The 15,811-nt window shown below is 42.5% G+C and overlaps 1 protein-coding gene across 1 annotated transcript in view; it reads right to left on the bottom strand.

Moving 5' to 3' along the window:
- LOC124157662 (signal-induced proliferation-associated 1-like protein 3) overlaps nt 1-15,811 on the bottom strand; it is a 255,007-nt gene that overhangs the window by 78,608 nt on the left and 160,588 nt on the right. The window contains exons 2-3 of the mRNA XM_046532592.1: nt 1,680-2,324; nt 196-1,068 (exon numbers count right to left, since the gene is read on the bottom strand). Of these exons, the coding sequence (XP_046388548.1) occupies nt 196-1,068; nt 1,680-2,254 (1,448 nt within the window). The 5' untranslated portion in view covers nt 2,255-2,324. The remainder of the gene's footprint in view (nt 1-195; nt 1,069-1,679; nt 2,325-15,811) is intronic.

Genomic DNA, 15,811 nt, shown 5'->3' on the forward strand with positions numbered 1-15,811 from the left:
TCTGCTACTGATCCCCATTACTGCTGGAAGTAACCTCAGGCTTACCACTGAGCCCCCCTCGTCCCTATACTGGATGAGGCGCTGCAATGGGTGAAAGTGGGCCCGCGTGGAGAAATACCCTACCCAATTATTAAACAATTATCACAGCCATCTATTTAAATCACGGAAAAATGTAGGTCAGGCAGTGGGACTCACCTTTCCACGAGGTCGTTCCTTCTCCCGTCCCCAAAATCGTCCTCTATACTACAGTCCGCGGGAGCACTGTTCGGCCCCGAGTTCGAGGAGGTCCCGTCGTCGGGGGTGTTGCTCCTCGCCAGCACCATGGAGGCCGCCGAGGCGCCCGTCGCCGTGTTCCGCCTCTTGGCCAGCAGACCCCTGCGCGTCGCCACGTACGCTATATTGGCCGCCACGCTCTGGCAGTCGTAGTGTCCGAACACCCTGCGCCGCACCCTCTCCTCGGGAGTGGCGCGGCACGCCGCCTCCGTCGGCACGCCCACCCCGTTGTCCCCGGGGCCGGATGACGGGTCGCCGCCCCCGCCACTTCCGGCCCCGCTACCACCACCACCACTATTGTTCGCACTGCTGCTACCACCATTGTTCCCAGCACTGCCACCACCACTACCGGCGTTGCCACCACTAGAATCCTCAGCCTGCCTGCTGGAACCGGAGGCCGCACCGCGTAACTTCTTGAAGATGGACGAGGATGAGGAGGAGGACGAGGACTCCGGTTGGGACTGTTGCTGCTGTGCGTGTTTCCCGGCGTTCTTAGCGGCAGACCCACTTCCAGAGTTCCCACCGTTCCCTCCACTTCCACTACTACTATTACCACCACCGCTCCCTCCCTTCTCCCAGAACTTCTGCAGTTTTATCCTGAGCTTGGGACTTGAAGGGATGTCTCCAGACCCGCCGCAGGTCGTCCCTCCGAGCCCGGAGTCAACCAGGGCGCCGTTGGTCAGCGCGTTGGCGGCGTTCTCGGAGGCGGGCACCGGGTCCAGCTTGCCCCTCAGAACCTCCGCTATCCTCGCCGGTCCGGGGCTTCGCTGGTCCGGGGCCACGGGCCGGTAATCCCTGCAAGCATCGAAGACAGAGGTGAAAAAAAAGTTTCGATAATTGTTGCAATAATTTTCGTAATTAACAGTGACTTCGAAATTTTAAAAAATCTTGTGGTATAACCTCAATTTAGAAATAAACCAAAAAATCAAGGACTTCTGCTTTTACTAGGAAAATAACATAATATTATATACCTCCAACAACCAGCGAGTTGAATTTTTACAATATCGCGATGATTTTGAATAAAAATTAAGAAACTTTGTAATGTCCTCCGCAAAGGGAGAATAATTTTCCTAAGGAAAAACACGGACGTGTTGATACATTTTCAGTAAACACAAAAAGCATGGAACATAATAAAGTTTATTGAAAGTACTGCAGGAACAAGTGACTTTGTACGCAGTCACGCGCACGGGTGGAAAATTAAATACACCAACAGATGAAGTTCTCCATGAAAAAATGTTTGACTTAGCTGGGATTCGAACCCGGATCTCCCGATTCCCGGTCAGATGTGTTAGCCAGTTAAACCAAACTGGCCAACACATCCAACACACTGGCGAACTTCATCCGTTTGTGTTTTTGAAGTTTATTAAATTTTCATTGCCATAGTTACGATATTCACTCATTCCTACCTGAGCATCGCGAAGAAGCTGTCGCCAGCCGAGGACCCCGCTGACGGACTAGCGCCGACGGCGTCTATGGAACCGTGGCTGCCGTACTCGCGACGCCGGCTCGCAATTGCCATCGTCCCAGGCGTCGTCGGCGTCGCCGCCGGCTCGGCCCTGGTCAACCCGTTCGCACCATCCTGCTCCAGCTCCAGACTGGAGTTGCTCCGGTGGAGGTCCGGGAGATGCAGTCGGGTGAGGGCCGAAGAGTAAGAGGGCGGCAGCCTCGATGCCAACCTCTCGTTGTACGAGGCCCTCACCGCCGAGGGCCCGAAGCCCCCGTTGGCCCGGGCCATCCTCCGGGTCCGGCTGGCCGTGACGGATGGGGGTCCCGCCCCCTGGGTCGACTGCTGGGGGCCCGGGGAGGAGCCGGGGGCAGCTCCAGCGGCGGAGGCTGCACTGCCTCCCGCCCCCGGCTGGAGCACGCTGCTCGTGTAGTAGTGTACGGCCTGCATGGCCCTCTGCCTGGCGTCGCCCACGGAGATGGTGGCGATGCCCGCGGACTGCGTTCTCGGATGGGAGGAGGGCACCACGGCGCTCATCCCTCACCGCGCCCAGACGCCTCCGACGAGGCGTACGCGCCGCTCATCTCAACGGCACTCGGGGTGGATGCTGTGGAAGAAAGAAATAAACAGATTTATTAATATATTCCTCCACGAGTATTCCTCGACTTGCGAACAGGATACGTTCCAAATATTTGGTCATAGGTCGGTATGGTAGTAAGTCGAAAACGACATGCACATGTCTTTTACCATCTGAAAGCCAAAATATAGCCTAACTGACGCAATTTCGCTTACTGACGAAAAGATAATTTGAAAAGGTACGCACTGCTCATCTCGGGGTGTATATAGTGGAGAGGGAGAGAAAAAACAGATTTAAGCCTTAGTACATTCACAGACATTTCTCGACTTAGGAACAGGATACGTTTCCCAATTCTGGTTTGGTCGTAAGTCGGAAATGACATACACAGGTGATTTGTCTGCCATACAAGAGATCGCGGGTCCCAGTACCGCCTGGGTAGATTTACCACATTCAAGGCATGGTTGTTCGTTCTCGTGTAATTGTTAACATATTGAAAATACCCTATGTTAAAGGCCAGAATGTGCTATTTCCGGTGGTATGGGAATAAATAAAAAATATATAAACCATCTCCACATGCCAAAACCGTTCCTCTGTCGACTTTGCCTAGAGACAAACACGTTATTTTAACGCACGATCCCATAATCTAAATATTACAATAACTTGGCCTCGTGCTGTTTTTGGACTAAAAAAATAAATAAAAAATAAAAATAAATCATTATTACTAATAAATTGATATAAAAATGCGAAAAAAACTTCATCTGAGATTAACGTCGCAATGGGAATATGCTGTCACAATGTCGTCGCAGTATTTTCAAGAAGTAATTACAAAGATATTTCAAAACATATTTTTCGAAATAATTTTGCTCGTAACTGCGGATAGTCGTAAGAAGGGGTCGGTTTTCGGGAATGAAAGTACCTTCATTTTTATCACCAAAAACGGCGCAAAGGCTTTTGAATTGCTCGGCTTCAGCAAATAAACAGAAAATTGCAGGGGACAACATAAATAGCAAAACATCTAGATATAACGTAGGAAAGGAACTTTTGAGTTGTAGAGCGGTGAATCTTTTAGGCGGCGTTTTAGGGAGGATTTGATAACAATGAGAGAGAAGGTGAGGTCCACGGAAGTATATTGTGAGGTCATGTGATAATAACCACATATTGGTAAAATATGAAACCTATGCTCTTAAATAAGAGGGTAGAGAAATCTAGCAGGGATTTAAATGAAAAATAATTGTACAATGATGCATACCACATCTTCTGACAACAGTATTGGTGATGACACAATTAAAATATTTGTCACAAAAACGAAACCCTGTAAGACACACAAAAAAGAACAGTAACTGCATGTAGTACCCTAATAATGCTACGCCGTGATTGAAAGTGAGGAATATAGAAGGGTATATGCACTAGTTTCTTTTCGATGTTTAGTTTCATTGATAAAAAAATAAAAATATTTTTTGAATTTAAAGAATTGAAACCAACAAAAAATATTTGAAGGAATATTAAAACAGTCAAAAAAACACTATTAAGGAACACAAAAAACTTCAACGAACGGAAGTCGTAACGTAACAGTATAAATCGACCAAAGTCGAGTAGACTGTGCAGTATAATATGGCAAAACTCATGTATCTGTGTGAGTTTCAATTACCATTTGAACTTTAATTTTGAATTTCTTCCCATGTTTCCCTTCAAAAAGAAATAATCCAAGTACTTATAGCAATACAACTCCAGTAAATATGTTACTCAGTTTTGCTGCGCCCTAAAAATATAAAAATCAAGAATTTGAATTGTAAAATGAAGTCAAAAGGACGATGTCAAACTTTGAGTAACCCACTTCCGCGAATTCGAGGATGGCAATCTAGAGGGAGTCAACTTCCGAGTTACGCCGAGAGAAAACTCTTTTCCACCTCTCCCAAGTTCAAGCCAAACGAGATTTCTGAATAATAAAAAACCTCCTTTACCCGAGACCACGCGAACGTAATTCTCCATCATGAAGGACGAATAGAACCTTTTTTCGGTTCAATTCAGTTTGAAACGAGACCTTTAAGAAGTCAATTTGAGCCTCACACAAGCTACAATCCACGCGGTTGTCCATCGCGTCGTCAATAAAAAGAGCGAAACGGGGCCGCGCTGACAACAATAATCACGGGGCACCGATCAAACACTGAAATTATTTCAGTGTTCCTTAAAGCCGTTTCACACGGGGCACGGAATTGCGCAGGTTAGAGCAGCATTTATTTCTAAAATGGCGCGGAATTGCGCGAATGCATGAACGAAATTAGAACAGGGGCTATTTGCCGTCTCGCATCTAAGCATGTGTTCTAGCAATTCACTGCTTTATACGATGCAATTTTGACTGCGCCTTCGCACGTACGTCAGATTGCGCAATTACGTGTACCGTGTAAAACGGCCTTTAGAGTAAGTTAGGACAGGACTACAGTAGAAAATTATACATAAGATGTTAAACTTCTTTTTTTACCATGTCAATGACTCATTGTGAGACATATTTTACCATATGCGTTGACTGCGTTGATGGTCGCATGTCTTCGCGCAATTCTACGGCGGTTGGGCACATAAATCGTTGCTATTCGCTTACTTGCAAAAACTTGCAGCGGATTTATTTACTAATATCTTTATAATACTGTAATTTCTCATCACTAATACACAAGTCCACGCAAATTCGCGCCAATTTTTTTAATAACTCAATCTGTACGCGAACAAAATGACTCCTATTCACTTACTCCAAAAGCAATCATCAACAACAGTGGCGCAGCGAGGGGGGGGGGGTTTGGGAGTTAAAACTCCCCCAGAGCTCAGAGAAATTTTTAAGTTTAATCCATTTTACTTAATTGGATTGATAATACTAATAGAATAGTGTAATGATTAATTAAATATCCCTCAGAAAGCCGTAAAATTCACCATTTTGAACAGTTTATCTTAAAATTCCGCAATTTATTAATCTCGCATATACCGCTTATTCTGGTGGGTATTCAATACCCCCACAAACCCTGGTATTAGTTGGACCTTAACCCCCCCCCCCCCAGCCTTAATTCCTATAATAGCTGTGCCCCTGATCAACATCACTATGATTACGATATGGTTGGCATTTAGACTTATGATAGTATTATGCTGATAATTATTATAACACGAATTTAGTTTACCAATATAATTGGCGAAGTAAAGCTACAAATAAATGTAAAATACGGATTTTTTAGAAAAAAATGGAAAAACACTTTTCCATGAGAATGGCGCTAAATTGACGCAATATATCTAAGTTTACATTAATAATACATTCTTTATAAAAAATTAAGCAAGAAGTGAAATACCCCAGACATATAACTACACTTTTTAAATAGTCAAAGCGAGTTTCAAGAAAGTCGAAAAAATTATATTTGTCCGCCTTTTTCCGTATACGCCCCACTGTGCGGCGTCCCTTTCGCCTCGAGATGTCCAGGGATATCATTAAGGTGGCCATCCTCTTTCTGGGGGAGGGAGAGTTGAAAATTTCTCCAGTGTCGGCACAGCCTTCACCTTGCCCCGTCCGGTTTTTTTTATTCCGACACCATTTCCCCCACTTCCTCATCCAATCTGCCCTCGAATGCCGCGGCCGAGGTCGACCTGACGCAAGTATAAGTCCGCAAGAAAAAACCGGGAGCTATCTCACAGAGTAAATATATACAAGAATGCTCAAGAAGGCTGCGCAATACCAAACACCAGATGCAAACATTGGAACCTCGTCCTCATTATTTTTAAATTTTTTAGTTAGCTTGTTAGATTAAAATTAGCTTATAAAGATCACTTAAATTAGTAATGAAAAGATTTTATTAATACACTGACATTAGAAAGCAAATTGTATATTTACATTGTATACACTGACTGTAATTGTATACACTGACATTGAAAAGGAAATTTTGTAGATTTGGCTTAAAAACGTTATTCTTTACACGACACGTTTAGATATTACAACGACATTTTCAAGCGCGGATACTTGAAAATAATGTGAACACATAGAACCTCGTGATATCTGGAAAGATCAATCGTCTATCTTTGTAAGATAGAAGTTTGCATCACTGCAAGACTGCAACTTGGTATACACGATCGTATATCAAGAGTTTTTCACTGAGGCTTCCATTCGTCACTGAAAAAAATAAACACATGCGTTGGTATATTCTGTAATGTAACTTTTCATTCTTGAAGCAACTTAAATCCGGTACCAATGACGCCCTCTCAAAATTTCAAGAGTTTCAAACACGGGTTCTGTGAAGAAGAGACCTTGATCGCTACCTAAGAAAGTTAATAGGGAAGTGGTAAATCTCATATCTTGGCCACATTCTGAGAGGGAAAAGTACGAAATCCTACGTGTATTTTTGGAAGGGAGAGTGGAAGAAAAGCGCTCAAGAGGGAGAAGAAAATGTTCATGGTCACAAAACATCAAAGATTGGACAGCATTAGAGACACTGGGGGCCTATTTCAACGTGTAAAAGAGCGATGCCTGAGCGGGCAACGTACTAAGCAGTGCACCGAAATGAAGAAATCTTTTCATTACAGATGTTGCAAAGTCTTATCATACAAATTGAACCAATCGCTGATATTACTCCTTGAGCGTTAACTTAACGCTGAAGTAGCGTGCCCTTAAGTGTGCTCCATTACGCATTCAGATCTACGTCTTTCCATCTCCTATCATCTTCCTCCCGTATGCTGGCTAAATGAACGATTTCCCTGAAATTGCTTCCTCAAAAATTCCCCTTAAAGATTCTGTAACTAATTGGTTCTGAGTTTTTCGCTTGGCACGCAAATAGTGGTGGACTGAAGAAGTCCGCATAGCTTCATCCATCTCGGGACTGAATACATCAATTGGCCCCCAAATTCGAGTTCGCTGCCACATAAGGAGATTCGGTGAAAAAAAAACAAAAGCGAGATGCTACACGCGATCTTTAGACCCGAGGCTGTTCTCACAACACATCGTTCGCGATTAGTCGGATCGACGAATTTATAAACACATTTCACAGGGTGAACATTGAACAGCCTTACCTTTTTATCTCAGAAAAAATAATATAAAGAAGAGAGGTATTCGCTCCCCAGGCCTGTGGTCGTTAGGTGGAATAAAGAATGGTAAGCAAATTTTAAAATTATGGGGAACTGTCGTTGGTTAGAAACTACTACGAACTTTTATAAAAGACGCAACTCAATTTACTGAGAAAAACAAAATTCACAACGCTAATAGACCAAGAAGAAAATATAAGAGGTGAATCTTCCGAATACAATCTGGTACCAAAAAATGGAGAGTAAGCCACAGGTGGCACAATGGGCGACAGACATTCCCACAAAGATGACACACAAATTCCCACAAAATCCACCAGTACGGTATGAATCAACGGTTCTAGATGCAAACGTCAGGCCACAACGAATAATACGTCTTCTAGGGATGGTGCATAGTCTGTTGGTACCCACATGGAAGGCTATTTTCGCCTTTGAATTAATAATTTTTTACGTTGCGTTACATGACTTTCATTTACAAAATGTGAATTTTCACACTAATTTACATTATTTCCGACGTAAATACTTTTTACAATCAAATCCATAATAGTTCTGTGTATACATAAAAGTCTGGTACAGACGGCGGATTGATAACATGTAAAAGTAAAAAAATGTTGAAATTGTTAACTATGCACGAGATACACTTCCCCAGGCCTGTGGCCATTAGGTGGAATAAAGAAGAAGAAGACTAAAGATACACTTCCACAAATTGACAGAGTAAATAATACCTATTCGAAACAGTGGCGTAAATAGGAATGTGCTTCGGGGGGGATGAGGGGGCTTTGAGGGGGGTATGAGGAGGTTACTGTGGACTACCCCCAAAAAACGGGGAGTTCAGGAAAATTTTTGAAAAAAAAAGCCTGAGAACGCAATTTACATCATTTTGGCACTTAAAATTTATTTTTAAGCAGATGCAATTATTTTATATCAAATCCAAACAAGATTTCTAAATATTTTTGATTTCTCTGGGGCATTGAGGGGCGGGGGGAGGCAATACATCCCCTCATCCCCTATAGTTACGCCACTGCTGCGACATTAATGAAAGCGTTTGTCGGAGAATGTAGGAGCCACAGAGGTTATTTAGAAGTAAAATAACTCCAGCAAGACTAAGAATACACGATAGATAAAGCGGCAAAATAACCTTTTATAATGCCAAAGCAGGACGATTCATAATATTCTAATTCCAAGTTACACCACTTAATACCGCGAGCGGTTAAGGAAGCAATAAACCGTACGCGGGATGCCAGCCCTCATCGTCGAACCTCCGTCAATCGAAAAGGCTGTACCCAATTTGAAAACGTTAGCGCGCGATAGAAAACGGTCGGAGGAGCCCCCCAAGGTGGAGAAACGGTGGAAGGAAGCGATTTAGTCGTTAAAAAGACGGCGAGAAATGGAAGAGATGGGTCGGGAAGGGCTGCTCCTCCTCCGTGGATATAAGAGGCCGGAATACGTTAACTGTAGGGGATGGGGGAAGAAACAAGTGAAGGAGAGGTGGGGTGGGTTGAAAAACCCTCCGCTATGAGACGCTGGCAAGGCGCCAAGCGGGAAACAGAAGAGGAGGATGCTGCGAAGACAGAGGAGAGGAAAGATGCTATCGGGAAGACGAGAGGCTGCGCGTGGAAGGTGAAGAAGAGAAATATCCACGACGGATCCATTTCCTGCCGACCGGCGTTATACACCGATATAGCCGGTACATTTTTACCGATACATCTAATGCTGAATGCATCAATGAAAATGTTGGACGAAATTGAAAAGCAGCTTACAATCTTAAAAGTAATAGTCAAAAAGAAACACAATGCAAATAAAACGCATAAGCCAGAATTACATCCGAATGCATCAATGACAACGATGGACGAAACGAAAGAGAGCTTACAGTGTTGAAAATAATTGTCGAAAATATATTGAACATAAATCCCACTAATACGTTAGAATCACATCTGTCTAACGAAGATGTACGTCCACAGAAAGAAATTATTGAATGCGAACGCGATTTTAATTCCAACTACTCTTCGCGTTTATTAATCTAGGTTTTGACATTTCCTGATAGGAGGAATGGCATCAGGATATCTGTTTATGGCCAGTTCCATGTTTTTGATATGACGATACACCGCTACAATCGGCGAGTAAATCAATAAAATAACGTTATGCAGGCAACACTCATTAAATATAAATTTTAATACCCAATTGCAACCATTACCATAAATACTACGTTAGGCCGCAATAATCCAAGATCATTCGAAACTTTTTAAAATCCAACCATTAAAAAATATTAATAAATTTCTTTAAAATCGCAAACATATTTTTAAAATTGAACGGTGTTTCGATACACTTAAAGCAAAATCCTGGCGGGAAATCGTACATGATCATGTTAAGCACAAACTTTCGTGTCGAAAATGAGTCGGGTCTATTCAATATTATGAGCGAACATATTGAAGTTTATTCTACAAGTACTAACGTAAAAATTGCTTACAACATGTTGAACATAAATCCCTAATATGGGAAGAGAAGGTCAATACAGGAATTAGAAATAAGGAAATATATTAAGAAACAATTTATATATTTTACAAGGATCCGAAGTACGAGGGGCTCAAATATGTACAAATTATTATTATTATTATAGTATTCTACCGATTAAGGTTTTTTTTCTGTTATGTACCAATAACAGAAAAAAATATTCGAAACTCGGGGAAAAAGTATAATTTAGGTCGATAAAACCGCAAAATATTTCGAACAAAATTCAAATCGGAAACTTGATACATTTTACAAAACGAGAATTCTATATTACATCGGTATACTTCAATGTAGCCACCGTAAATTTACGCAGGCAAAGCTGCCGTGTCCGTGAGGGACTTGAAAGAGAAGAGAGAACACGAAGAAGGGTGGAATGCGAGGTAAGGAAGGTTGAACAAGGGAAAGTGGGAGGTCGTCTCCCTCAGCCACCCCGTTCATTGATGGCGAGGTGCCCTCATCGCCAGACGCTACCCGTTAAAAGGTTACGGTGGTGTTGGTGTCGGCTTCGACGAGGCGAGGGAGAGAAGAGGGTGGGAATTCGAGGCACGAGTATACGGTGAGATCCGACTCGCACACACACATACATACCGACCAACAACCGTACGGAGACTCGTCGGGAGGTCGAACGAAGAGTAACGCACCCATGTGTCCTTCTTTCCCGCTACGCCCACGGGAGTACAACGAACGCTCGGAAGGATTCAATTCCACGGGATTCGCAAAAAGAAGAAAAATAAAAAAGTTGCTTCCACCCTTCCGAACACGGGTCTCCCGTTAAAAATAACGGAAGATGCAAAGGATTGAAAAACAACCAATCCTCAGAAAGGATTCTTTTAAATTCATTAATTGGTATAAGTATACAAATCCTATTCACCCAAATAAAATTTGTAATCCTAAAAAATTCATATTAACTACTAAAATAAAGGTAAACACTCCCACAATATATAGCCACAAAAATGATTTTTAAATCATAAGTCGAAATGCTAACATAAAGATGATGGAGTGGTAGATTGGAGTGGACAGCCGCAAAAGGTATCAAACCATTAAAACATCCATTACATTTTCTGTTTATGAATACATAAATGCCAATGGCTCTCGAGAAAAAGCTTACAAACGTAATTTTGACGGACAACTCTCTCGTCAATAAAAAAATTAAGGACTACTGCAACATTTGAAAAAAATAAAAAGAAGATGAACGGCATTGAAATTTATGGAAAGTATTTCCCTGGAGCGAGAGATATTGTATCCCAGGAACAGAAAAGAAAATACTCAAAAGGACGTTACCCTACCGTAAAAATGAGAGCACTATTACTCCTTCAACTCATAGTTCTCAAGCTTGGTTGAAGACCTTCGCAGCTCCAAGTAGCCGGGATTTCAACAATCACCTACCACCAATTTTCCCACCGTTACTTTTCGGCAACCCTTCACACCGTCAAACCCCATTGCGTCCCATAGCCTGCATCTCCTCTTCGAACACTCTTCCGCGCCACCCAATCCATGTGACGCCACCATATCTCCCCCATCATGTCTCCTCCACAGGATATCATGGTTAACATTGGTGTATAAATGGAAGAAACTTATCTGACGAAATGAAAGCTTAGAGTATTTCGTAATTGTTTCGTTCTTAAAAAAATTCTTGCTCAATCACTTCCAAACAACTGTAAATTCATTCAGACGAATCATTTCATTCTTCTAAATTACACCTGCATGAAGAAAATTGCTAGGGAAAGACACTGCGATGCAATAATGCATTACTTCCACGGTTTTGCTGAAATTACATGAGTACCTTAAAAGAAAAAGCTCCCGCGAGTGGCAGTGATGAACCTCATCCTCTATTATACGAGATAAAATAACTGAAACCTAATGGAACACTTAAAGCAAAAGAAGAGAAGCAGCATAGAAAAAATGGACAGAAAATACCATAGACATGTCATCAGAGCTCAAAAACAGGTTCGACCAGGGTGGAAATGAAATCGCTACTGTATTCATTCTGCCAACTCCTTTAGACCAGAGTATTGTGTCGGTATAGTTCTCAAGCATGCCTGAAGAATCTCGTAGCGCTTTCAACAACCACTCTCCCACCGTTACTTTTCGGCAACACCATCAACCCCCATTGCGTCACACAGCCAGTATAACCTCTCCTTCCGCAACTCTTCAGTTACGCCAGCATAGCACCCCATCCAAGGGCTCTTTTCATTGGAGACCATAATTACCGAATACGCCAAGTGACATGGAGGCCGATGAATGAGCCCCGAGAGAAAAAGAATCATGTGAGCGTAGAAGGGCGTTCATTTTTCACGACGGGAGATGCTGGAGTGGAGCGTATAAGAGGCGGTTATGACATGCGGGGTGGCTACCGGACCCTCTTGCAGACCCCAGCTGCGACACACAACGCCCGCCCACTCCCTCTGTACCGGACACTCCACGGGTTCTTTACTGGCGTATCAAGTTCAACTTTGCCCGCCCTACCGACCACCCTCAGCGCTACTTCAACCCCCTTTTTTCAGCACTCTTAACCCGATCCTTGGCCTTCTCCCTCAACTCTAGCTGACCTCTGTGGCGGCGGGGTAAAAGTCCTGCCAAACAAGAGGTCGCGGGTTCGAGTCCTGCTTGGGTACTGTGGCGTAACCAAGGGGGGGGGGGGGGTTTCCGGGTTACAACCTCCTCCTCCTTCAGCCTTTATAGTTTTTGCTTCATTTTATATCTTTTGCTATTTATATACTTCATTTTAATAAACGCTCGTACAAAATTACTGTTTTTGAGTCCTAAAAATCATGTTGTCAACATCAAAATTTCCAATGTAGGACCCCCGACCCCCTTTGCCCTGGGATGTTTACTACACACCCCAGAAGGGCCCGGTTAATCCCCCCCCCCATTTCAAAATCCTGGCTACGTCACTGCCAGGGTAGATAGGTTGCCCATATTCAGGGCATGAATGTTCACACCGAGGTAAAATGGCCAATATGTGCTGCATTCGGCGGAATAGGAATAAATAAATGAATTTTTAAAAACTCGGTGGTAATAAAATGTTCGGACATTCCACGCGTTCTTTACAGGCGTATCAATTTCAACTTCGCCCGCCCTTTCGACCACCCTCGGCGTTACTTGAATCTTTCTCTTCACTACGCGATCCTTGGCCTTCTCACTGAACTCTTGCCGGCCTCGGAGGCGGCGGAGTGAAGTCCTTACCGTCCTAACAGGAGGTCGTGGGTTCGAGCCCCGCCTGGGTAGGTTGCCCCTATCCAGGGAATGGTTGTACGTTCACGTGTATTTGCTAAATTTGTTGAATACCCCGGTGTAAAATGGCCAATATGTGCTTTATTCGGAGGTATGGGAATAAATAAATAAAAATATACACTCTGGGCGGGAATAAAATATTCGTCCTCTATACTCTCGAAACTCGCGCGATTCCCAACGGTTCCTAGCGAATTACTTCACGGAAATGTAGCAAAAACGCATACATTACAAGCATAGAATCCTTCTCATCGACCTGTTTATTCAAATAAACTCATAAGTGCATTAAAATAACGAGTATTCATCTATTTTTGTAAGCATAATATCAACTTTCACGAAACTTTTCTGAATAAGACGAATTCCATGAAGAGGGCCTAAAATTTTATATAAGAGCACTTAATAATCAGAAATTTCACACCAGTTGTGAGATTAGGTCTTTTTCAAGTTTTATCATACTTTTAATGAAAATTATATGACTGCAGGAGGTTTTATCTCAGCATGCGATGATAATGGTGAAACAACCTAATAATAATGATGGCGGAATCCATTCAGTGCGGTAACTTATGTAAAGATGACATTTCGATTACCTTTTGTGACATATACTCGCTATTTTGAATGGACTTGTATTCAAAACGATGCTAAGAGGACTAATTTCTTATAACCGACTGTGACACTCCCCCTTTTCACTCCTAAAACGACGCGTACACATTTAATTTCCTTCTTAAACTTTTATTTACTTTCTTCAGAGCCATTTCCACCTAAACCCCTTTTAACCCCTTGTAACCCCCCCAACAGTACACAGGCGCGAAGACCACCAACGAGCCGGCATTGCAGCTTGACTGATTTACGCGAACCGTTCATCGGAATTCTCTCCCGACCAAACGCTGCCTCGTTAGTCCTTTTTTTTCCTCGGTCCCGCGGGACAAGGTTTCCGTGGACGACGACAGTCGCCCGAAACGCCATGGGTGAAAGAGCCGTGGAATGCAGAACGGAGGGAATCGGAATATCCTCTTCGAACGTGCGGTTCCTTTTAACGACCTCGCCCACCCCACGGCGTTTCCAAAGTTTCTAAAAGTCTCCTGTTTCGTCTGAGAAAGCCTACAACCCATACGAAGTGATCACAGTGGCGCAACAGCGTGGTGTTCCGCATACGCAGAATAATTGTTTATAGTCACACTTCCGCATTGAATTTCCTCCAAAAACGTAATTGCGCCAATAAGCCTAGTACATTTACACGTATGATTATATTCTTTCAAAACACAGTGAGCTCTTTCAAGTCTACGTTCTTTTTTAACGCAGCATAATAATTAATTCTGTACAGTTATTGCATGCGAAGAAACAAGTAATCGCTAAATATTTTGATAAATTAAACGGAAAGATAACTCTCAGATACAGATTGATATACTGAAATTATATTAAGGCATTTGAAAAATGCCCAAAAAATGTACCACTTCCTAAAAAATCAATATATTTTATCCGGAGACCAATAAAAGATGAATGTTTCATTTAACATGAAACCCGCCAGCCCCGCCAAAAAAAACCACTCCTTACAGTAACGTATAACCTTCAGAGAAATCATGATTACAACAATATCGTACGTAGTCTATGGATAGTCTTTGGTAAATACGAGCTTTGATCGTTTTTACTCAATCGAGTATTTTATCGAGCATCATGTGGATGTATCGTGAAATATAAGGTTGAAAACTTCTAGGTGAACAATGGGAACTTTATACATCCGAAGGGTTGTGATAAATACCCGAATAAAATCTAAATGTCATTGGTTACATCGCAGGCGGGGGTCAAAGGATATCAGCCGCAGGATTTTTTAGTAATACTATAATGAGCGAATACAATACTTAATCGATTTTACAATCGTGTTTTCCTAAAAAAAAACAATCCTTCTCTGCAGAACGAGATAAATACTGCCATTTCAGGCAAGGAAATTTACTTACACAACAAATAATTCTATGGTACCCAGATTGCAGCATCAACATTAGTGGCATCTGATACCTGTTGATTGCTTATATTTTTCTTTCTATAATTATGAATAAGAGGCCAGAATCTTGCTTGGTCCTCATCTTCTAAAGACACGTAATCCCTCCGGTTTTCGTCGCACGAGAAAGATACCTACCAGAAAGGGGCGTGGATGACTCACAAGCATTTTTTTACTCTCCGATATCACCTCAAAAGAGAGAAGGAGAGATAGAGAGTCAAAAGCGAGCCTTTCATTTTCCCTGCTGGAGGGTGAGGAGTAATTTATATCCGAGCTCAGCTTCTGGATTCCTTCCTTCGTTCGGACAGCCACAGCCGCCGACGAGACGGCAGAGATGTGTGGAACGTATCGATGGGACGGTAGGTATATCGGGTACATTTTCCCATTAAATTTCTTGATGTTCATAGGTATTCATGTAAATGGAAGTTTCACCTATACATATATGAATGTTTTGTTTGCATGATTGGTTTGATTTTCTGATGGACGGTAGCCGAAATATTTCTCCAATAAAAATGAACATACCAAAACGCGTTACATAATAAAATAAAATAAAAATATTTCAGAGAAATCATTATTACAAAAATATCGTACGTAGTCTTTGTCTTTGGTAGATAGTCTTTGGTAAATACGAGCTTTGATCGTTTTTACTCAATCGACTATTTTATCGAGCATCATGTGGACTTGCCTAATTAAATTCATTAATATCCTAATTCACAAATATTTGAACTTAAAACAATAATACACC

This window comes from Ischnura elegans, chromosome 4 (assembly GCF_921293095.1).
Source record: "Ischnura elegans chromosome 4, ioIscEleg1.1, whole genome shotgun sequence".
In the NCBI taxonomy this organism is placed as follows: Eukaryota; Metazoa; Arthropoda; class Insecta; order Odonata; family Coenagrionidae; genus Ischnura; species Ischnura elegans.